At 37.4% G+C, this 24,837-nt stretch overlaps 1 protein-coding gene across 8 annotated transcripts in view; it reads left to right on the top strand.

Moving 5' to 3' along the window:
- Positions 1–24,837, top strand: part of LOC120428466 (proline-rich protein 36) — a 232,065-nt gene that overhangs the window by 31,999 nt on the left and 175,229 nt on the right. For all 8 annotated transcript variants that reach the window (XM_052706485.1, XM_052706482.1, XM_052706479.1 and 5 more), the window contains exon 2: positions 22,171–22,785. In XM_052706485.1, the coding sequence (XP_052562445.1) occupies positions 22,171–22,785 (615 nt within the window). The remainder of the gene's footprint in view (positions 1–22,170; positions 22,786–24,837) is intronic.

Raw genomic sequence — 24,837 nt, 5'->3', positions numbered from 1 at the left:
TCGTGTTTAAATCGTATTTAGATAAAAAAAAACATCAAATTATATCTTCTTTATTGCGTTTAGTTTCTTTTTATTTTGAAGCACTCTCTCCTTATTTCCCAGTTAAAATCAAGGAACAAAAACTTTTTGTTTGCCAATTTTAAAATGTGCCTTCAAATTTATTTTTATTATTGTTGGAAGAAATCGTTTTTGTGGTAATTTTTAACATTTTTTCTATAAATTCAATTTCCTTTTTACTTTTTTAATTTTTTTTTCTTCAAAACTGTCTGTTTTTTTTTTATTTTAAATATGTTCAGAAATTTTGTTCGATGGTTAACATTAACTTTTTATAGTTTTTTTATTTGGGTAAGAAATGCCTTTTGTTTGAAATTCTGTAAAATTTTGGAAAAGTCGAAAATGAGATTTGAGTGGACACCCCTTTTCTTAAACTGTCAAAGTTTTTTTGTTATTTGTTTAGAAATTTTGTTCGATGGTTGACATTAACTTTTTATATATTTTTTACTTGGATAAAAAATGCCTATTATAATTGACGTTTTGGAAAAGTCTGGAAAAAGTCACGGATTCGAAAATGGGATTTGAGTGGCCACCCTGACAAGTAACATGTTGGGTTTCAACGAGGGTTTCAGCAAAATAATCAAGATGACCGTTCTTCGGATATCCGGGAACCGTTTTCAGGTTTACCGGAACAATCCAATATCATCGTATTCGTATTCACGTTAGAAACGATAAAAAAAATCAACTTCTTGGAATTCAAAAGAAAAAAATGTGTAAATTTACGTCTGAAACCGTGTAATTTTACCACTTTTCTGGTGTAATGTTACTTTTTAAGTTTAAATTGAGGTAAAATTAAATCTTTATAGAGGTAATATTCAACCTTCCAAAATTACACCTTTAAAATTAACACATTTTTTTACGGTGTGCCAAACAAAAAACAAGCTCGCTCAAACTAGTCACGTCGTCGTCGTTGCATATACTTAACGTCCAGTCCAGGTCTCGGGGGCTAGACGACGACGGTCATTCAGAAGCACCAACCCAAACGGGAACCAAGGGATTAGAGCGAACCGACCCCGTTGAGCACAACAAGCAAACGAGACACAAAAAGGAGGTAGTCCGAACGAATTAATTTATTATACATGGGATCGTAAGAGGTGGGGGGCGGAGTCCTTCGCGCCAAAAACAACCACTTTGGGACTTGGGGTCCCCCGTCCCCTTCCAGCCGAGGGGCTAATATTTGCACATTTAATGCGAAAAGGGTTCCCATGTGGATTTTTGTTAGGGGAAGGTGGGGTTAATTCGATGTAATCGGATGTCGTTAATCGATGGCTCTTTTTTTGGTTTGGCGTGGTGACGGCATAGGGGTAGGGTGCGCGCGTGGTAAGCTGGGGGTCGCGGCCGGAATCCCGTTGGAAGAATTTTTTTTCTCGTTTTAAACCTTTTTTTATTGCGCTGTAAAACGGTAGGGGAAGCCCCCAACAGGTGAGGATGAGTCAACAAATCACTGGTGTCGGTCATTATTGACTAGATCCGATTCCCGATAATCATAGAGTTTACCCAGTGTGAGTGTCGGTGTGTGTGTTTTATTTTCGTTTGCTTTTGAAGTGATATGATTACACACACGCGCTATGTTTGTGTGGTGTGTAACTCTATCGTATCAGCAAAAACGGGGGTGCTTAAAAGGGGCGTCACCCGGCATCGTTGATTGACGTTCTCAATCCGGATCCCCGGGATTTAATCACCCGTGGCATGTTGATGTAATTGGTGATGATAATAGAGAGTGCTTCCCCTCAACCCCCTTCCAGTTTTCAAATTCATTTCAACTCTCGATTGCCGACTCAATGGTGGTGAAGTGATAAGCTCCCCTTAAGTTTGCAAGAGGGTGAAATGGGTGGGGATTAAGCGATTAGTGTGACTCTCGACTGATACGGAATTTACTCAGTAATTGAACGTCAATCAACATTCTCGTACTCCCGGCAAGTTTTCTTTCCTCATCTTCAAGAGTTCAGAGAGAGAGAGTGACTTGCTTTAATAGTTGTTCTTGCCTGCCTCCTCCTCCGACTTGGGCTAGTTGCTTCGTCTAATGAATGGTGCTCTATTAGCCTAATAATAACGTCGTCGTCGTCCGACAAGGGGGGAATCGCGCCCCGCACACGCCAAAAGTGCCGCAATGGAGCAACTACTGGGAAACGTTCCACCTCCCCCCGCACGACTTGCCCCCCACCTTTGTTGTGTGGTTGTAACAAATTGAATCTTGACATGCGATTGTTCCCCTGCTTTGTGGAATTTAGTTTTTTTTTACGAAAAGTAATGGTTTGGATGGACTACACTAGAGTTAAACTTGAATGTTTTGAAATATCCAACATAAATGTTTATGCCCTTTAACAATATTTTGAGGATTCAATTTTAGATACAAAAAGTCAAACTGAATATTGAATTTAAAAAATACCAGATCGGAAAGATAATCGATCGGACAAAAAAACATTGTAAAAAAAGATTTTTCGAATATTATTTGACCAAAGATGACAAAAATTACCAAAATAACGAAAACAATTTTTAAAAAACAAGCTGATCAAAATTGTCAAAATTGTCAAAATTGTCAAAATTGTCAAAATTGTCAAAATTGTCAAAATTGTCAAAATTGTCAAAATTGTCAAAATTGTCAAAATTGTCAAAATTGTCAAAATTGTCAAAATTGTCAAAATTGTCAAAATTGTCAAAATTGTCAAAATTGTCAAAATTGTCAAAATTGTCAAAATTGTCAAAATTGTCAAAATTGTCAAAATTGTCAAAATTGTCAAAATTGTCAAAATTGTCAAAATTGTCAAAATTGTCAAAATTGTCAAAATTGACAAAATTGTCAAAATTGTCCAAATTGTCCAAATTGTCCAAATTGTCCAAATTGTCAAAATTGGCAAAATTTACAAAATTTACAAAATTTACAAAATTTACAAAATTTACAAAATTTACAAAATTTACAAAATTTACAAAATTTACAAAATTTACAAAATTTACAAAATTTACAAAATTTACAAAATTTACAAAATTTACAAAATTTACAAAATTTACAAAATTTACAAAATTTACAAAATTTACAAAATTTACAAAATTTACAAAATTTACAAAATTTACAAAATTTACAAAATTTACAAAATTTACAAAATTTACAAAATTTACAAAATTTACAAAATTTACAAAATTGACAAAATTTACAGAATTGACAAAATTTACAAAATTGACAAAATTGACAAAATTGACAAAATTGACAAAATTGACAAAATTGACAAAATTGACAAAATTGACAAAATTGACAAAATTGACACAATTGACAAAATTTACAAAATTTACAAAATTTACAAAATTTACAAAATTTACAAAATTTACAAAATTGACAAAATTGTCAAAATTGTCGACATTGACAAAATTGACAAAATTTTCAAAATAGACAAAATTTTCAAAAAAGTCAAAATTGTCAAAGTTGTCAAAAATGTCAAAATTGTCAAAAATTTCAAAATTGGCAAAATTGGCTAAATTGGCAAATTGGAAAAATTGACAAAAATGTCAAAATTGGCAAAATTGACATGATTGGCAAAATTGGTAAAATTGCCAATCAAAATTGACAAAATTGATTTTTTTTTTAAAGTTTCAAAATAATTAAAATCATCCTAATTATCAAAATTATTAAAAAAATCCAATAAAATTAAAAAAAATCAATGAAATCCAAAAAAATCGGAAAATAAAAACAAATAATAAAAATAACATTCAGACTGAAAATGTGACATTACCCTAGAAAAGTGGTAAAATTACAAATTTTCAGTGGTAAAATTAAACATTTTCTGACATAAGGTACATCCCCAGATGTAATATTACCATATTTTTTACTGTTTTGTTTTAAGTTGATAAGGCCGATGCAAATATTTAAAAAAGTTTTTGTCCCTCGGCCCTGGGGGGGGGGGGGCAAAAAAATAAAAAAAATATAAAAATTTAAATAACAAGCCATAGTCTTCACATTTGAATGAAAAAAGTGTTTTAAAATGCATTTTACACTAGGTCAATTGTTTTGCAATCTCTAGTTTTCAAAAAATCTAGGATCTGACAAAAATAAAAATTGTATCGTAAAAAAAGATTTTACATCGAAAATTTTCAAAAAAAATTAAGATTTTTTAATAAACCCAAACATGCTAAAAATGATTTTAAACGCAGAAGAATGTATTTTAATTTGATCTCAGCTGGTTGCACTTGAATTTTCATTGAAATTTTTTAATTTATTGTAAAAATATTTTTTTTGCACCCGGGCCAATTTTGAAGGGGGGGGGGGGTGACAAAAACTTTTAAAAATATTTGTACCAGCCTAAGACTTATATTGTCATAAACGTTTTGAAGTTTTTTGAAAAAAAAAATTCCACCCGATTTTGTTTTAAATTAATAATTATTATTATTGATATTTTTATTAGTTCCAAATTTTGAACAATATATTATTTATTTGTTTCAATTATTTGAGATTTTTTTTGTTCTTTGAATTCTTGTTCTGGTTCTGGGCTTTAAACTTTAAATTTTTATATTGAGATTAAAACAAGTTTTTATATAGTTGTGCTGAATTAGTACAAGTTTTTTGTCTAAATTTTATTATATTATTTCTTAAATTTGTTTTTTGCCACATTTTCGTTGCGTGAACCTGAACTACAAATTATATAAAGACACAGAAAGAAGCAAAAAAAATCTCGAACAAACTTTTTTTCCTCCCAATCTTTGCAAGCAACCTTCTCGTGCACCAGATAAACTCTTCATTCCTCATACCCTACCCCTTTCCCCCCGAAAACCACCACCGAATAACAAACCGATAAATTTCCAAATCTCTCAAAATCCTGTCATCATCAGTTATAAACGTCGATAAATTTCCGGACTCGACCTCGCACCACCTTCCTCCTTCCCTGCGCAGAGTCCATCTTGCAACAACGGGGTAGGGTAGTGCCACCAATAGTTGAGCTCCGCATGTTTGCGGCTGGCCTTTGGCCAGCAGTGGCCACAATTGACCCCCTGACCCTATACCATCCAGTGTCCAACAACCAGCAGCAAAAAAAGCACGAGCTGTTTTCAGAGGAAGAAGGAATTGCAATAAAACCAGCACCGTCGACGGAAAGAAATCGATAAAATAAACAGGTTCTGACCGCGCTCGAGACTCTCCACTATGCTTGGTCATTCTGGAAGGGCCCCCGCGGATGATGAAGATACCGAGAGGGCCCCGAAGTGTATGAAGCTGGCTGGGAGTTGCTGGAAGAAAAAACGGCAAGAAATCCCAGCGAAAACAATCAGCTTAAAAGAGTCTGAATATCTGAAGGAGAGAAACACCAAGAAAGCAAAAAAAAAAGGCATTCATCATTCTATGACCTCATGAATGGCCCCGAGCTGACGGCGGCGGCGGCGGCTAATCTGGAATTCACCGAAGAAGATGACCACGAGATGGCGCGCAGCTTCTAACAAATTTCTGCCCCTTGCCGTTAGGAGAGTGAGACCCCGTAAGCTATCAATTACCTCGTACCTCGAATTATAGTGTTTAGTCAGCTGTTGTGTGGTACAGAGAGAGAGAGAGAGAGAGAAGACTGGAAACCCGAAATTAACTTGATTGACCTCCGTGTACCCCTCCCTATCAATCGCGTTTGATTAGGATGCTAAAATTGGTCTGATGGAGTCAAACGGCAGAGGGCGATTAGACCTTTGAAAGGGAAGGAATTAGACGACTTGGGAAGAAAATCGTGAAAGGAAATAACGGTGTGTGGGAACAGTTTTCAGGTGGGTAAAGATTAGAGGGAAAAAATATTTGCGAAATTGAGAATCTCAACTTATAAAAAGGAAATAACAAAAATAAAAATGACCAATGTTTCAAAAATTATCAAATATATAAAAACTATCAAAACTTTCAACATTTTCAATATTATCCAAATTATCAGTATTATCAAAATTGTCAAAATTGTCAAAATTATCAAAATTATCAAAATTATCAAAATTGTCAAAATTATCAAAATTATCAAAATTATCAAAATTATCAAAATTATCAAAATTATCAAAATTATCAAAATTATCAAAATTATCAAAATTATCAAAATTATCAAAATTATCAAAATTATCAAAATTATCAAAATTATCAAAATTATCAAAATTATCAAAATTATCAAAATTATCAAAATTATCAAAATTTTCAAAATTTTCAACATTATCAAAATTATAAACATTATCAAAATTACCAAAATGTCCAAAATTACTAAAATTACCAACATTACTAAAATTACCGAAATTACCAAAACAACTAAAAAGAACAAATTTTTAAAAAATATCATAACAACCTAAATAACCAAACTTATCAAAATTGCCAAAATAACAAAAAAATATCAAAATGATCAAAATTACCTAAATGACCAAAATTATCAAAATTGTAAAAAAGACCAAAATTTCAAAAAATGCCAGGATTACCAAATGGCCAAAATGACCAAAATTACCTAAATGACTGAAATGACCAAAATCACCAAAATGACCTAAATGACCGAAATGACCAAAATGACAAAAATGACCAGAATGACCAACATGACCAAATTTACCAAATTTCCCCATTTTACCAAAATTACCAAAATTACCAAAATTACTAAAATTACCAAAATTACCAAAATTACCAAAATTTCCAACATTACCAAATTTACCATAAAAACCAAAATGATCAAATTGTCGAAAATGACCAAAATATCCAAAATCACCAAAATGACCGAAATTACCTATATTACCAAAATTACCAAATTGACAAAAAATACCAAAATTACCAAAATTACAAAAATTATCAAAATGACCAAAATGACCGGAATGACCTAAATGGCCATAATGAATAAAATGTCCAAAATAACCAAATTGGCAAAAATGACCAAAATCACCAAGATTACCAAAATGACCTAAATGACCTAAATGACATAAATGACCTAAATTATCAAAATGAACTAAATGACCTAAATGACCAAAATGACCAAAATGACCAATATAACCAAAATAACCGTAATGACCAAAGTGACCAAACTGACTAAAATGTCCAAAATGACTAAAATTACCAAATCGGCGAAAATGACCAAAATGATCAAAATGACCTTAATGACCTAAATGACCTAAATGACATAAATGACCTAAATGACTTAATTGACCTAAATGACCTAAATGACCAAAATCACCAACATGACATAAAAGACCTAAATGACCTAAATTACCCAAATGAACTAAATGACCTAAATGACCAAAATGACCAAAATTACCATAATGATCTATATGACCTAAGTGACCAAAATGACGAAAAATACCAAAATCATAATCACACGATTACGAGATTTTCATTGTTTCGTTTTAACTTGTAATTTTTCAATCTTTACTTTTTTAGTTTTCCGTTGCTTTAATATTATAATTAAAAATAATAATATAAATATTAATCGAATTTTTATGTTTTGTCATGTTTTCGTTTTTTGACCCGTTTTAATCCTAATTTGTTGAGTTTTTTTCCGTTCTATTTTTTCCACCATTAATCACCTCTCATTACATCCCGTGATAAGAGCGCGCGCGCGCTAAGTTATGCCCGATAGCTTCAATTAGAATCGCCTAAACGACCTAATAACATGTTTTAATTGCCACGCAACACTCGCGTTGCCTCGAGACAGCCTCATCGACTGACTCTTCGTGATAAATATTGCTCCGACGACGACAACATAATAATAATCGTTATTATTTTTTTTTTGCTGCCTCTCTCCAGCTCGTGTGTGTGAAGTCCGCATTTGAAGCAGCTCGTAAGAGCTGCAAGATGCGTGCCTCCACGCCATCATGCGCGCTTGGTATTCCTAGGAAAAAGGTACAAAGAAAATGCTGCAAAAAGGCCCTAGCGCCATCTTTTGGCGGGCACTTGCAAATGATAACGTTACTAGGGTAGAGGGTCGTAGTTTTGAACAACAGTTACAACCTGCTTTAAAGAGATCAATTTCGCGCCACATTCCCCTTCGTTTGCAACGCCCTCCTCTAACGAACTAGCGCTAACTAGCAAAACTGCTACCGGGCACTAAATTAAGATTTTACGATCCTACATGGGTTGTGATACTGTGAGGAGTGTGTGCGCGATCACCAGGTCTTGTTTATTGTGCGTTGGCACGCGTTTATATCGCGCGACGGCTGAGAAAGTGGTCGTTTCATAGGATGTCAAGTTGGACGGGAAATGTGGAGAAATTTGTGTAGGGGTAATACATGTTGTGCTCGAGTTTTAAATTTGGTAAAAATGAGAATACATGTTGTGCCTTTTTTTATAATTTTTGTTAATTGTTCAAGATATACCAAATCCAGACATTTTTTCTAACAAAAATTTGGTAAAAATATGGAGAGGTAATACATGTTGTGCTCGAGTTTTAAATTTGGCAAAAATAAGGATACATGTTGTGCCATTTTTTTTGATTTACTAATTTATTCAAGATTTACCAAATTCAGAATTTGTTTCAAACGAAAATTTGGTAAAAATATGAAGAGGTAATATATGTTGTGCCTTACTTCAATTATAGCTATTTGGATCATTTTTAAATTTTACAATTTTGTTTAAATTGATAATGACTTTAAAATCTATATCCGAAAGCTAATCCTTTTACTTCCAAGCCATTCTCACCACTTAATTATAATGTGAAAGAGGTAATACATGTTGTCCCTATTAAAAGATGTCACTGATTGCACCACTTTTCCAATTTATTAATTTAATCAAGAATTATCAAATCCCGAATGTTGTTAAAACGAGAATTTTGGTAAAAATAAGAAGAGTTAATACATGTTGTACCTTACTTCAGATTTGACTAATTAGATCTTTTTTAAAAATTTAGATTTTTAAAAAATGAAAATGGTTTTAAAATCAATTTTTGAAAGCTAAACTTTTTACTGCCAAGCCCGCTGTAATTTTTCGAAAGAGGTTATACATGTTGTTCCTATCTGTAAATATGACTCCTGTTTCGAAATTCAGAATCTGTATAAAAATGTTGCTCAGTAGTCAATTCCAAATAGTTTAACATGTTACTGCCAATCCAGCTTTTCCACTTCATCATACTCAGGCTCTCGACGTAATCCATTAGCAGTCTTCCCGAGGATTCTCTTCCGGATTCCAACATACTCAAGTCATCCGGACACTCACTCTATCGACTGATAAGTTAATCAATTACTCTATCCCAACAATCTCAGTGCAGTCCTCACCGCCCTCAATCGATCTCCCTCCCTCCCTTATTACACGCTCAATCTCTGCAAGCATTGCATCCAAACACGATTAAGTTTCTAAACTGGCCGTCACGGCAGAATATGCTGTCCGAGCTGAATATTTCACAGCGATTAAACCGCCCCGTCCTCAACCCCCTCTCGCTGAAATGCAAACATGCAAACCATTAAATTACTTGCACACTGCATATTTGTGTAATGCAAGTATGTTCTACGAGCTTGACCGAGAGACACAAGACAGCTAGCCGGTTTTATCGCTGTCTTCAAGTTACGCTTGAAGCGCACTTGGGGAGCTGCTCCAAACCTAAGCTTGCACTAAATGAGACCAGGAAGAGAGTCGAGCTAGAGCATGGTCAACGATGATGGTGGCAATAATAAAGTATGAGTTATGCTTGGAAGACTACTGGCTCTGGGTTGTTGTGTTGTGGGTTGGTGGGACTTGACTTGACCGTGTACAACATGCACAACCAACTGAGCAAATGGGGGTAAAGCAAAGCAAGATCAAAAGTGGTCAGCAAGCTGGAGTGGTTTGGCTTGGCATGATAGTTTCCTCTGGCCAATATAATAATAGTTTTATGAGGACTTTCCCGAAGGGGAAAAGTTGGGAGGGTTGGGGAAACTGGCAGTGTTTGTGTCGGAAAAGTAAAATTTCAATAATCTTTAATGTAGATCGGATATTACATGATGTTGTGTAAACAGCACAACACCCCCCCTTTACTTCTTGTTGCAAGAAGGGATCCAGAGAGTGCAGGATCGTTGAGGCAGAAAGCCGCAATGTGTGTACTTCACTGCGTTTTGTAGGGTACTTGGAAGGTTGAGTTGCCACAAAAAGGGACAACGGGTAGAAAGGCAATTGATGTACTTGAAACTGGACTAACTATCAAGAAATTTTACTAAACAAAAATTACACTGAACTAAAAAGGAAATTTGTTTCAGCTATTGTTAGATAGATATTGACTGAATTGACAGTTCGACGTCGTCGTGCTATCTTGTCGCACCCGCCATTTTGACGTTCCGAGAAAAACGCGTTTTAATGTTTGACCTTGAATATTCAAAAACGAGAGCACGCAATGTAAACAATAACAAACACGTTTTGTTTGGCTCACCATTCTGTGCATTGTCCCAAAGTTTGGTTGAAGTTGGTTGCTGGAGTCCCGAGTTATAATTACAAATGTTTACGGTAGTCTAGCTTGTACGTGCGACAAACGCATCCTGACTTTCCTGGCCTGAAATCCCTTTGGCCTTTTGTCGCACTTACATCAATTTTCATGGAGTGACAAGATAGCACGACAAGATTGAAACTACTTTCATATGTGAAGTGACAAAAATGCACGGAGTTTTTTCGGTTTTTGTTGAATATCTCAGGATTGAAATCGAATTTTGGGGATCTGTGAAGGTCAAAAGGTGAGGCATTGTGAGCTGCACAAAATGGTGTTCTTAACTCAATTTGGCCCAAAATGCACGTACGACAAGTTAGCACGATGGCGACGAGTTGACAGTGTTAGTAGTTTGACAGGACTTCATCTAAGTGATACTTACCAAGCCGCATTTTAAACACCTTAAACACGAACCACTACACTTCAACTTCAACTTCTGGGAGTATATTGATGTTGAAGTCCGTAATTGAGAACCTACCTTTTTGAACTGTTTATTGTCTTCACTGCACTTCAATTTTTGACATCGATTCTGATGGTACATCAAGGTTGAAGTCCGTATTAGTGTAGCTTTAACAAAAATGAAAAAAAAGGAAATAACCAAAATGTCCATCCAAGACGACCAAAAGGACCTAAATGACCGAAATGACCAAAATAAGCAAAATGGCCTAAATGACTTAAATAATCAAAATGACCGAAATGGCCAAAATGGCCTAAATGATCATAATGATCATAATGATCTAAATGACCAAAACGACCAAAATTACCAAAATTACCTAAATGACCTAAATGACCAAAATTACCGAAATGACCAAAATGACCAAAATGACCGAAATGGCCAAAATGACTAAAATGACCAAAAGACCAAAATGACCAAAATAACCAAAATAACTAAAATAATCCAAATGACCAAAATAACCAAAATGACCGAAATGACTAAAATAACCGAAATGACCAAAATAACCAAAATAACTAAAATAGTCCAAATGACCAAAATAACCGAAATGGCCAAAATGACTAAAATGACCAAAATGACCTAAATGACCAAAATAACCAAAATGACTAAAATGACCAAAATTACCAAAAATACCAATATTACCAAAATAACTAAAATAATCAAAATTACCAAAATAACTAAAATGACTAAAATAACCAAAAAGACCAAAATTACCAAAATTACCAAAATTACCAAAATTACCAAAATTACTAAAATTACCAAAATGATCAAAAAGACCAAAATGGCAGTGCGTGGCCGAATGGTTACGCTGTCCGCTTTGTAAGCGGATGATTCTGGGTTCGATTCCCATCTGCTGCAACCTTCCATCGGATGAGGAAGTAAAATGTCGGTCCCGGCCTTGGTTGTTAGGCCGTTAAGTCATTCCAGGTGCAGGAGTCGTCTCCATGCCATAAGTACAAACAACACACCAAACCAAGCCTACTCCGGTGGAATCGCTGGCGGCGGTTGGACTCACAATCCGAAGGTCGTCAGTTCAAACACTGGGGTGGAAGGTTCCTTGGAGTAAAAAGAGGTTTGGGTGCCCTCCCCATTCAAGCCTTCGGACTCCTAGGTTCGAGCAGAAACTTGCAATAGAGACCACAAAAGACCCGGGGGTCGTTAATGTGGATGGTTTGATTTTTTGACCTAAATGACATAAATGACTAAAATAACCAAAATGACCAATATGACCTAAATGATCCCAATTGCCGAAATGACCAAAATGACCAAAATAACCAAATAACCAAAATAACTAAAATAACCAAAATGACCAAAATGTCCGAAATTGTCAAAATGACCAAAATAACCATAATTATCAAAATGACTAAAGTAACCAAAATGACCAAAATGGCCAAAATGACCAAAATGACCGAAATGACCAAAATGACCAAAATGACCTAAATGACTAAAATAACCAAAATGATCAAAATGAAATTACTGAAATTACCAAAATAACCAAAGACCAAAATAACCAAAATTACCGAAATGACCGAATTGACCAAAATGCCCGAAATGACCAAAATGACTAAAATAACCAAAATAACTAAAGAACCAAAATGACCAAAATAACCAAAATATCCAAAATGACCCAAATAACTTAAATAGCCAAAATTATCAAAATGACCTAAGTGACCAAAATTACCAAAATCACCGAAATGACCGAAATGACCAAACTGACCAAAATGACCAAAATAACCTAATGGACCAAAATGAACATTTTAATTGTCAATTTTGACAATTATATAATTTTTACAATTTTTTTAATTTTTACAATTTTTACATTCCAATTTTTACAACTTTTACAATTTTTACAATTTTTACAATTTTTACAATTTTTACAATTTTTACAATTTTTACAATTTTTACAATTTTGACAATCTTGACAATTTTGACAATTTGGACAATTTTGAAAATTTGGACAATTTTGTCAATTTTTACAATTTTTAAATTTTTACAATTTTTACAATTTTTACAATTTTTACAATTTTGACAATTTTGACAATTTTGACAATTTTGACAATTTTGACAATTTTGACAATTTTGACAATTTTGACAATTTTGTTAATTTTTACATTTTTTACAATTTTGACAATTTGGCAATTTTGATAATTTTTACAATTCGGCAATTTTGATAATTCTGACAATTTTGACCATTTTGACAAATTTGACAATTTGGCAATTTTGATAATTTTTACAATTCGGCAATTTTGATAATTCTGACAATTTTGACCATTTTGACAAATTTGACAATTTTGACAATTTTGACAATTTTGACAATTTTGACAATTTTGACAATTTTGACAATTTTGTCAATTTTGACAATTTTGACAATTTTGACAATTTTGTCAATTTTGACAGTTTTGACAATTTTGACAGTTTTGACAATTTTGACAGTTTTGACAATTTTGACAATTTGACAATTTTGACAATTTTGACAATTGTGACAATTTTGACATTTCTGACTATTTTGACATTTCTGACAATATCAAAATTGATGTCCGTATTAGTGATGCTTTCCTCAAAAAATAATTCCAGCAATTGTCAAACTACCCTTCAGAAATCCATATCTTCTAATGGCGATATAGTTAGACTCAGATATGTTAGATCGCATGTGGGTGCCTTCCACACACAATCTCACCCCTTAACGTTACACAGCAGAGGACTGCTTCACGGCACCGAACCATGTAATAATAAATTATGATATAACCAACCGTATCGTGAACACAGCAGTGCTGAAGCCTTCGTCGACTTCGTCGTCGGAAGACGGTAGTCGACCAGAGAGCTCCACTGCAATACGGTCTATCTCTAACGTCTTGCTTACCCCGGTTCTGCTCCGGGAACCGGCTTGCCAATCCTAATAAAGTAAACTCCCGTGTGTGTGTGTGAGCCTGAACGAGTGGGTGGAAATATGTTTGCTTTATTAAACTATCTAAATACTCAATTGAAAGGCAATCGGGGAATGGCCTTTTAATATCGCTAGTTTATGTCGTCTGCTGTCTCCCGTACGATTTGCCACTGAATCTTTCTTTGACTGAGTTCATCTGCTTCGTTGGAGATGGGGAGAAAAACTTCCACACCTCTCGGAATCGCGCGCGCTGAAAAAAAAATACTGACTAATTACTACCGCTAATGGCTCATTTGTTCGACAAGCAAAAAGATAGTGCAGTCGATTATAATTACAGCACTCTCGTCGTCGACGAGACAAGTAGCAGCAGTAGGTAGAACTTTTGTCGTGAACCGAAGGGCTATTATTATGCAAATTTTTCCCGCCGTCTAATAGCCTAAACGCGCTTTTTGTTGCAGTCTCGTGTAAAGGCATGTTTAATTATGCAAATAGGAAGTTTTTATGGCGGGGTTTTTTTTTGCGCGATTCACTGAACTTGTTCACAAAATGCTCCGGAAGTAATTGAACCAGTGTGGTGGGTGCTAACGGTAATAACTTACAGGACTATTATTAGTGAAGTTTGACAAAATTGACAGTTGACAGTGTTAGTTTGACAGAACCTGTTCTACGTAATACTTACCCAAGTGGAGTCCAAAACAGCTACGTCACACTTACCTGCACTTCATTTTTTTATGTAACATGCCCGGTGGTACCTTAACGTTGAAGTCCGTAATCGAGAAGCTCACTCAAAATGTGCAAAAAAAACTACTCAAGGGTACCTCCATGCTGATGTCCGTAATTGAGAAACTTTTTGTTAAAGACAACTCAAGGGTATCTCTATGCTGACATCCGTGTTAGGGAAATAGCTCGACTCTAGATAATTGAACATGGAAGTACAACTGGCCCTAACGAAACCTGGTTTCCTAACTCTTTTTAGTAAAGTTTGACAGAACTGACAGGTGACAGTGTTAGTTTGACAGAACTTATACTAAGTAATACTTACCCAACCGAGGTCTAAACAGCTACAATCACACTTACCTTTACTTCAATTTTACTGTAACATGTCCTGTGGTACCTCAATGTTGAAGTCTGTAATCGAAAAGCTTACTCAAAATTTGCACAAAACATCTCAAGGGTACCGCCATTCTGACGTCCGTGTTAGGGAAACCGCCCTAAACGGCTTATTTCCCTTCCATAACTGGATGCTAACCAACCGCGCGACAAACATTTCCTCAAACTTGTCAACAAAGTTCCTCAAGTACCTCGAGCAAAAACGACGCGTCAACACAGGCGCTCGGGGGACAGCTTCATAAAACAGTGATTTAAATCCAATCAGAAAGCAAATATGTTTGACATGTTTATCAGATTGTACACCAAGTCGTCGACGATGACGTCGTCGTCGTCACGTTCCCCTAAACTTTCCCGAGGCCAAAGAAAAGGAAATCGATTATTTTTTCCTGCTCCTGTCGCGCGCTCAAAGTTTCGATTATTGAATTTGCTCTGCCCTAAAATCTTGGCTTCCACTCTGTCTCGCTTCCTTCGGAAGAGGAAAAGAGACAGCTGCGACCATCGCTATTTCGTGCCAAACTTCCGAGAAATAAGGTGTTTTTTGTGTACCGTCGACTTTTGCGACGACGAACGGAGGAAAACATATCGGCACATAACAAAAAAAAACCGAGGCGATTGACAGATAAGGATACCGTTTTTGTGTGTCGAACCCCCTTGAGAAATGGTCTCGTCGACCGCGGCAGGTCCTCGCTGGAGCCACCGAGAAAAAAAGGAGTGGAGGTACGACGACAAGTCGACCAACATCGGCGAGGGGCCAATAAAACGGCAATCTTTTCATAAATGTGATTGACATCGATAAAGAGAGAGAAGTGAATTCGCGATGCAGAGAAATAATAATGGCAAGCTTTGAGGTCGAGGCGAAGACGACGAGGCTTTTGGGAACACTTCGATACGGTTTGTCGTCTCAAAAATAATACTGGGTCGAAATACACTCAGAATAGGATTGTGATTTCAATTTAGAGTGCATGTTTTTTTATCCACTTAAATCGTGTAGTTTCTCTGCATCGATTCGTGATTTAATTGAGTGTTTACATGCATACTTCAACAGGGGCTCCGACGATGGCACACGACACAGCGCAAAATTGCTCAATTACTAATTCAAACGAGCCGATTTACCTCCCAGCAAACGACAAAACGTTGTGCATGTAGAAGATGTGTGGTCGACGAACGATTTGTTGAATATTGAAAAAAAAATCTTCGCAAATTGCGACTCAAGTTTGTGGTTAGTAATTTGTTGACAGAATTGACAATTGACAGTGTTAGTTGTTTGACAGGGCTTATGCTACTTGGTACTTACCCATTCAATATTTTTAACGATTCACAAATCACTCACTTACCTGTTTTCACATAAACACTTGAACCACTTAAACTTCGATTTGATGATATTTTCTGGAGGGTACTTCAATACTGAAGTCCGTAATAGAGATGCTGCAATGAATCACTCAATTACCTGTTTTCACAAAAACACTTGGATCACTTCAACTTCAGTTTTGCGATATTCTCTGGAGGGTATATCAACATTGAAGTCCGTAATAGAGAAGCTGCAATACAAACTATTAAGCTGCACTTGAAAAACTTCCACAAATCGCAATGAAAACACCAACTTTGCTCAATCGGAAAATGAGTAAATTTCCAACCCAGGATTCCGAAGCCAATCAGAAAGTCCGAGACGAGGGAAGCTCACTTTTAAATCTAATTGTTAATCAACGGCGACGACCTTCTGCTTCGGACTTTCGTAAACCATCCTTGGTCTACCTGGTCTCGTTCTCGGCAAAAGGGAAAACCCCGGGTCCAAAGATAAACTTATCAGTCAATTAAAAGTTTGCCGTATTTCCCATTTTCCGATATCGGATATCGTTCCTCTCCACTTGGCCAATATTGCACTCGGACCAACCGTGCAGAAATTGAAAGGATCCTTCTGTACGACGAACACACTCTAAATTAGAGTGGTGCACATGCACAGGAACCCCGGTATGTGTGAGCAACGGTGGCAAAAGATGTGATAATGTAATAAACTTTTGCCGAAGGCCGAAGGCCTTGCGCGATCCGGGGGAAATTCATCACAGCGAAAGTTTGAGTCCAGGCGAAAACAGATTAAACTGCCATTAGTCAAAATCGGGGACGCTTAAGAGGTCCGTTCCGAAGGGTGAACTTTACTCATTTTCTAGTGAGTGTGTGCACCCGCTTTCTGCGAAGAACTGTACCGACGGTGGCGATGGTACGAAGTACGGGAAAATCGCTTAATTTATTGGAAACTTTATCTCGCTGCTCTGATTAAAATTTGCCTTCTCCGTCGTTGAGCTGGTGGAAATATGGTCTAGCGACACCACTTCAAGGTGATGAAACTAACCTTAAAAATTACTGTTAGTGTAAATTTGACAGGTTGGACAGCTGACAGTGTTAGTTTGACAGACCTTATGCTACATAATACTTACCAGATTTGAATCCAATCACCTTGTCACAAAACAAATATTTGTTGGGTACATCAAAACTGAATTCCGTGCTTGAGAAATTCCCTTAAAATTACATACTGCCTTTTCTGCCTTCTTGAAAACTGACGACTGCCTATGGCTTTTTCTGAACATAAATCATTCTGCTTATTGATACGTTTTGTCGATTGATCCTTCCTATCGGTTACCTTTTACTGCCTTTTGGAAACTATCAAATACTGTACTGCCATTAGTTTTTTCCAGTCGTTTAATCATTCTGCCCATTAATCGTTTCTGTCAGTTGAAAATTTCTGCTTTTCAAAGTTTGTCAAATACTGCTTTTAGATTTTTCTGCCGTTTTTTTCATTCTGCTTATTAATGTTGCCCTCGGTTGATCTTTTCTGCCTTTAGATTTTTCTACCATTTTTTCATTCTGCCTTTTAATGTTCTGCACACTAGCGTGCCCAGCTCTTTGAGGAAGGTGTGGCAATAATATGGACGTTTTTAAAAATACGTCATCCGTGGATTTAGAACAAATTTCTGAGGATGTTGGGGTAGTTGCGATTAAATTTTCGTGTATTTTAAAAACTTAAAAAAAATCTGCCTTTTTTGAAAACTAGCTTTTTTATCTGAAAAGGGACCATCCATAAACCACGTGGACACTTTTTTGGGAATCTGTTACCCCCCCCCCCCCCTTCGTGGACAATTGTCCATACAAAAAAAAACATTTTTGTATGGATCTTGGACAATCGCCATACACCCCCCCCCCTCCCCTAAAGTGTCCACGTGGTTTATGGATGGTCCCAAATCAATCATTCTGCTTTTTGATACGTTTTGTCGGTTGATCATTCCTATTGAATAACCTTTTCTGCCTTTTAAAACACTGTCAAATACTGTACTGCCTTTAGTTTTCTCCTGTCGTTTAATCATTCTGTCCATTAATCCTTTCTGTCAATTGACGATTTCTGCTTTTAGATTTTTCTGCCTTTTTTTCATTCGGCTTATTAATCTTTCATTCGGTTGACCTTTTCTGCCTTTAGATTGTTCTACCATATTTTCATTCTGCCTTTTTATGTTCTGTATATTGATCCTTTCTGTCAAATTCCGTGTCTTTTAAAAAACTGCCTTTTTTAAACTTTCAAATATAGTATCGCCTTTGTTTTTTTCTGAAAATGAAACACTCTGCTTTTTGATACGTTCTGTCGGGTAATCATTCCTGTTGAATAACGTTTCTGCCTTTTGAAAACTGTCAAAAACTGAACTGCCTTTAGCCTTTTCTTATCATTTTATCACTATGCCTATTTATCATTACTGATTGAAATTTTCTGCTCTTTTTAAAATTGTCAAACACGACTGCTCTAGGACTTTTCCTCCGTATTATCGTTCTGCCATAAAACTTAAGTCCATGTTTGAGAAGTCTCCTTTTAATTACTTACCTTATCGAATTTGTATAAGACATACCAAGGGTACCTTATTGTTGAAGTTCGTGATCGAGAAGCTTGATGCACTGAAACAATTCGTATCGTTAAATGTATTGATTTGTTTGATTGAATTTAAATTCAATTATCATAAAAGAATCGAAAATCGTCCCAAATATCGCCCTTTTTCTAGATGATTAAACCGACCCAACTCGCGAGCAATCGCGCCTTCATCGCCAGAAAATCTCGCAAATAGGCGTAAAATTTATCGCACAAATTAACAAACTGTCAATAAAAATTAAATCACTCCAGAGAGCGGCAAAAAAACTTTTTTTTCTCTCTCCCTCGTCAGATCAGAGATCTGAGAGCCGATAAAATCAATCACGACTGTCGCTGTCGTTGTCGTCGTCGTTGCACACACTGAAATGAAACCACCCTCCAAAATCGTCATCGAAATGTCCCCGGGAGCGTCCAACAAAAAATCGGACCCAAACTTTTTCACAACCAATTTGGATGCGCGACCCTCGGTATTTTTTGACAGAAAAACAAAGCAACAACTCCCCTTCAATTTTGTGTCCGCCCGACGTGACTGCAAATTATTCATCCCCCTCGCGACCGAGAGATGACCCTCCTCCTGGAGTATCACTCGGAAATTTATTGGAAAATAAAACATACGGTTCGGTGGATAGTCCAAAAAATTTGCCACTGGCGTCAACAAAAAAAGGGGGAGAAAAAAGGAAAATCCTTCAGTCGATTTTTATCCTCCAGCGGGGAGCAGATCTGACAGATCGAAATCGGAGGAAGGGGGGAGCGGAAATTTCCGGGGAGGAAAACAATCTGATATCGGTAGCCAATAAATAAATCGAATCAAAACCCCCGCTTTCGGATTCGGACAGTCTGTTTTGGCTCCCGGGGTTGGACGCGAATCAACCCTGAATACAAAAAAAAACCCTGCTCACTCAGTCACTTCAGGATGAGAGGGGAGGGCTGCCAGTTTTTTTACGGTTAAGGCTAAGTGTTGCCAGAAGTTGGTTTGCGATTGACGTTCAAAATTTTTCGTTTAATCTTTATTTATTTTTGAAAAAATCTCCCTAAAACGAAAAAAATAAAACATTTAAACTGACAGTTCAACAATTGGCCAACATCCCCTATTCGGGCAGTGTTCCACTCTGCTGGAGGAAAATCAATTTTAAAAGCATTAAATTAATTTGTTCGCTTTGGTTTTCGAGGAGAGAGAGAGAGAGAGAGCGAGCGAGTGAAACCAGTATCGGGTTTCGGGTTGAGGTGGCGGTGGTCAAGCGACGCAGGAAGGCCAGAGGTCAGACAAGGAATCGGCAGGATAAATGTTTTTGACATTTAGTGGCACTTTTTTCTCGGCCGCTTTGTTTCGGAGGGGCTTCCCTCCCCCGTTTGGTGGAAAGTTTTGTTTTTATTCGAGTAGCTTGGGTGGCGGTATTTATGAAGTTAAAGGTGCAATTGACGATGAAAAAGTGGAAGATTTAAGAGGTTTCTGTTTGTTTTAAATTGTTATTACTGTAGACAGATGTACTGCCTTCAGATTTGTCTGTTCTTAAAATTTTCTGCATTTCCAGTTGTTGCCTAATTTTGCTTTTTGGAAATTGACCTATTCTGCCTTCTTAAAACTGCATCTTAACTCATTCTGCCGTCAAATCAATCTATTGATCCTTAATTCTTCTTCAACTAAACTATTCTGCCCATTTAAAAGCTGCCAAATACCATACTGCCTTTAGATTTTTCTGCCGTATCGTACAATCAATTGATCCTTGCTGTCGGTAGATCTTTTCTGCCTTCTAATAACAATCACATACTGTTTTGCTGCATGTTTTTTTGTTCACTGCTGTTTAATTATTCTGCCTTTAATTTTCTAGCATTCTTCATCGATTGACCTTTTCTGCTTTTTCAAAAACTGTTAATATCTTCCTCTGAATTAAAAACAAATAGACTGCCTATTGATAAGTTCTGTCAAGTGACTCCTTTCGGTAGACCTTTTCTGCCTTTTGAAAACTGACAAATACTGTACTGCCTTTTGATTTTTTTGTCTGCCTTTTATTTATTTTCGATTGATGCTTTCTGTCGATTGATTTTTTTGCCTTTTGAAAACTGTCAAGTGCTGGTCTGCCTATAGTTTTTTTTACAGTTCAATCATTCTGCCTATTGTTCCTTTCTGTGGTTTGACCCTTAAACATTTTCAAAAACTGACAAATACTGTTATGCTTTTAGTTTTTTTTTCTGCCTTTTAATTTGCTGCCTATAAATCGTTTGACCTTTGGCTTTAGGTGGCTTTTTCTGAAGTTCTATCACTCTGCCTATTGTTAAATTTTGGAGATTGACTTTTCTTTCGGTTGACCTTTTCTGCCTTTTAAAAGCAGTCAAATATGTCCTATCTGTCGATTGGGCATTTCCGTCTTTTCAAATACAGTTCGGCCTATAGTTTTTCTGCTGTTAAATCATTCTGCTTTTTAGATTGCTGCCTATTGATCGATTGACGGTTTTCTGCTTTTTTTGAAAACTGTCTAATATAGTACTGCCTTTTGTTTTTTCTGAAGTTTAACCATTCTGCCTATTGATAAGTTTTGGCGATTGAACTGTTCTGTCGGTTGACCTTTTCTGCCTTTTGAAAACTGCCAAATATGCCCTTAATCAAATAAATCTTTTTCCCTTAGATTCTTTCTGACGATTGAGCTTTTCTGTCTTTACAAAAGAATTCCAAATATAGTACTGCCTTTGACTTTAATATGAAAATTTAGTTTCTATATAAATAGTTTCTATATAAATTCCCTCTTTTTCTCGAGCTTGGGAGTTTAGGTGTTAATCATTCTGCTTTTTGATTTTCTGCCAATTGATTGATTGACCTTTTTCTGTCTTTTGTAAACTGTCGAAAACTGTACTGCCTTTAGATTTTTGTTAAATTTAATCATTCTGCCTATTGACCAGATCGATTGATCCTTCCTGTCGGGTGACCTCTTCTCTTGAAAACTGTCGAAAACTGAACTGCCATTCATTGTTTTTCTACCGTTTATTAATCCTTTTTGCTGACTTTTTGACTTTGTTGTTGAACTTTTCTGCCTTTTTGAAAATTGAAAAAATGACTGCTTTTAGATTTACTGTAAAATCGCTCTGCCTGTTGATCATTTTTATCGTTTGACCTTTTCTGACGTTTAAAATGGTCAAGCACTGTACTGCCTATAGGTTTTCTGCCGTTTGATCATTCTGCCTACTATTTTGTTTCCATTATTAATTTCTCTGTTAGATTGATTGATGATTTCAGCCATTTTGGTACTCTTCCTTTTGGAATTCTGACGATCCTTTTTCTGCCATTTGGTGTTAGGCAGTTTGTTAAACTAATATTTATCAGCTACATTTAATGGAGACTTGTTCAAAGAAATTCTAAATATAGTTTTTGACAAATTCTTAATTTGGTTCTAATATTTTTTCTTCTTCTCCTCCCCAGTATGCCATCAAGCTCGCCAACAAGCGCAACGAGAAGCGGTTGTCGTCGATCGTCGAGCTGACGTCGATCATGGTGGACGACAAGCCGCCCAAGATCATCGACACGACGGCGCAAAAGATGGACCAGCAGAAGGCCAACAGCGAACGGCTCGCCGCCGAAGCTGCGGCCTGGTCTCTAAACAATAACAACAACAACAATGGTACTGCCAACGGCAGTAGTAATGGCAGCAGCACTGCTGCCACCGCGACGGTAACGACACCGGCGGCGGCGACAGCGACGAGCAACGGAAGTGGAAGCAGTGCGCCCAGCCCGGCCACAGTGACGGCTGCAGTGGCCGTGGCGGCAAACGGAAGCAGCAGCGGCAGTAGTAGCAGTATCATCAGTAATAGTGTTAATAGTATTAGTGGTAGTAGTGTCGGTAGTGGTGGTGCAAGCGGCAGTAGCAGTGCCGCCAGTGCGCTAGTCGCCGTCGGCAGCAGCAATAGTAACGGAAGCAGCAGCAGTAGCCTGAGCGCGCTCAGCTCCGGCACCAGCTCGAGCTCGAGCTCGAGCAGTAGCAGCAGCGGCCTCGGCAGCAGTATTAGCAGCAACGGAAGCAGCAGTGGAAGCAGTGCGGTAAGTTGAAAATTTCGCTCACCAGTTGACGGCACGTTCTCCACCAAAATTATCGGCCAAATTCAATTTACGGCAGCGGTAGCTGTCGGCGCCACGTCAGCCCTTTGCGCTGAGGGCAATGATCACCGTAACAGAACACGGGCCGTACCCTTTGGAAAACAGGGCTGTAGTCGAGGTTTAATAGTTTATTTTATTTGACAGTTGACATGACAGAGTTGTTAGTCTTGACAGATGTACTTACACAATTTCTTCCGGAACTTGCATCACTATACACAACACTTCACTAAATTTAAATATTCATCACCTCACACCACATGTACTTACCCGTTCAGGTTTTGTTGGTCGCCTCCAGCAGGTGCCTCGACTCTGACGTCCGTGTTCGGGAATCGCTTCTAGTTTCAAACTACAACCATTTTATTTCTACCTTTTCACACTGGTCGCCTGTCTGCACCGTTGAAGGGCGCTCATCACCCGAAGTGCCTCCCCCCCCCCCCCCTTTGACTCACGTACTGCTCTGCCGTACAAAAGGAGGAGGGCAAGACAAAATGAAATTATTTCATATTTTAATTTGATTTCCAACTTGTTCTTGCGAAAGGCGGCCGCGGTAGAAATACTGTGCTGCAAGTTTTCGGTTCCGGTGTAGGAGCAAATTACCTCCGGGTAGCGGCCCTTTAATCCAGCGCTCTGCTCCGGACAAACTACTGTAATTTTCGTCGAACTCTTCCCTCTCCTTTTGTGCTCCGAACCCCGCAAAACTGTTGATCACCCGTTTCATCACACGCCGTGTGTGTTTGGACGCTAGCGTGTACTTCACAGCTGGTGGTGCCGACTTCCGAAACTCTTGGCCTCTCGTGAAGAACAAACTCCGCGCGGGAACTAGACCAGAGTGTGCGAGCTAATAACAAGCAAATGGCGTTTTAATTATACAGACGCGCTCTCGATGATGCTCTCCAGCTCTCCATGGTAACGACACTCTCCGGATCCCGTGCGATGACGATGATGAGGATGGCTGACGGTGATGATAATGCCCCCTCCCGAATTGGTCAGGACGCGTCAGCGGGCACAGCGTGAAATTATTTAATTAGCTGGAAATGCTAATCCAAACTTGGCGAGCTTCCCGCAGGGGCGGATATCTAATCCACTTTTTGCGGAAAGATTTCCAGCGCTGCGCTTGACGTGAGGAAGAATTTTCCGGATATTCATCCGCTGTTGTAACTATGTTGCACTTTAAAGATTCGTGGACTTTGGATGAATCATCCATGGTCAACAGCTGTTTGACAATTGACAGATTGGTTTGACAGATGGACTTACCTGAAAGTTACTGCATCAGTGTACACTTTTTCACTATCACTTGTACTTACCCCATAACATTTGCAACTTTTCACGTCAACTCTAATAGGTACCTCAACTTTGAAGTCCGTGTTCGGGAAACTCACTTGTACTTACCTAAGCGTTTTCCTTCAAATTTCTTAGAGGTATATCGACGTTGAAGTCCGTATTTGAGATCTTATTATCACAATCGTTGCACCATTAATTTCTCAGCTTTACGTCAGCCATGCACTGAAAAAAATTGCACTCCAGTTTGCAATTTAAAACGATGAGGGGGCGATCCGTCTACAAAATGCCGACGCGTGTGGAAAACAACGTGTAAAATTAAATTCCAATTAAATCAATCAAAGTAATTTACGACCAGCAGCACTCTGACAAGCTGGTTTTGCACACACACACATTTACACCGCAATCGCGTTATTAATTATTGTTTCTCAAAGCTTGAAGCTTCACGCGCGCGCGTTCAGTTAACGAGCTGATAAGCCACTACCGCGCCTTGGTCGGATCGTCCGTACTGAAGTTGTGTGGTATTACGTTTTCCGCTTCTTTGCGTTCGCTTATTTCACGCCTGCGGCGGTCGGTAGCGCGCTCATTCAGCCGGATAATTGTACGTTTCCGGCTGCTTATCGCCGTTAAGACGGGCAGATTACGGACGGGCGGGGACCACCCTCGAAGAGGCCTTCAAGGTCACTTGAAGGGATGCGAAATCATAGCGTACTTTAA

Source organism: Culex pipiens, chromosome 1, assembly GCF_016801865.2.
Source record: "Culex pipiens pallens isolate TS chromosome 1, TS_CPP_V2, whole genome shotgun sequence".
Taxonomy (NCBI): domain Eukaryota; kingdom Metazoa; phylum Arthropoda; class Insecta; order Diptera; family Culicidae; genus Culex; species Culex pipiens.
The sequence above is the reverse complement of the archived record's forward strand: the minus strand, read 5'-3'. Positions and strand labels throughout refer to the sequence as shown.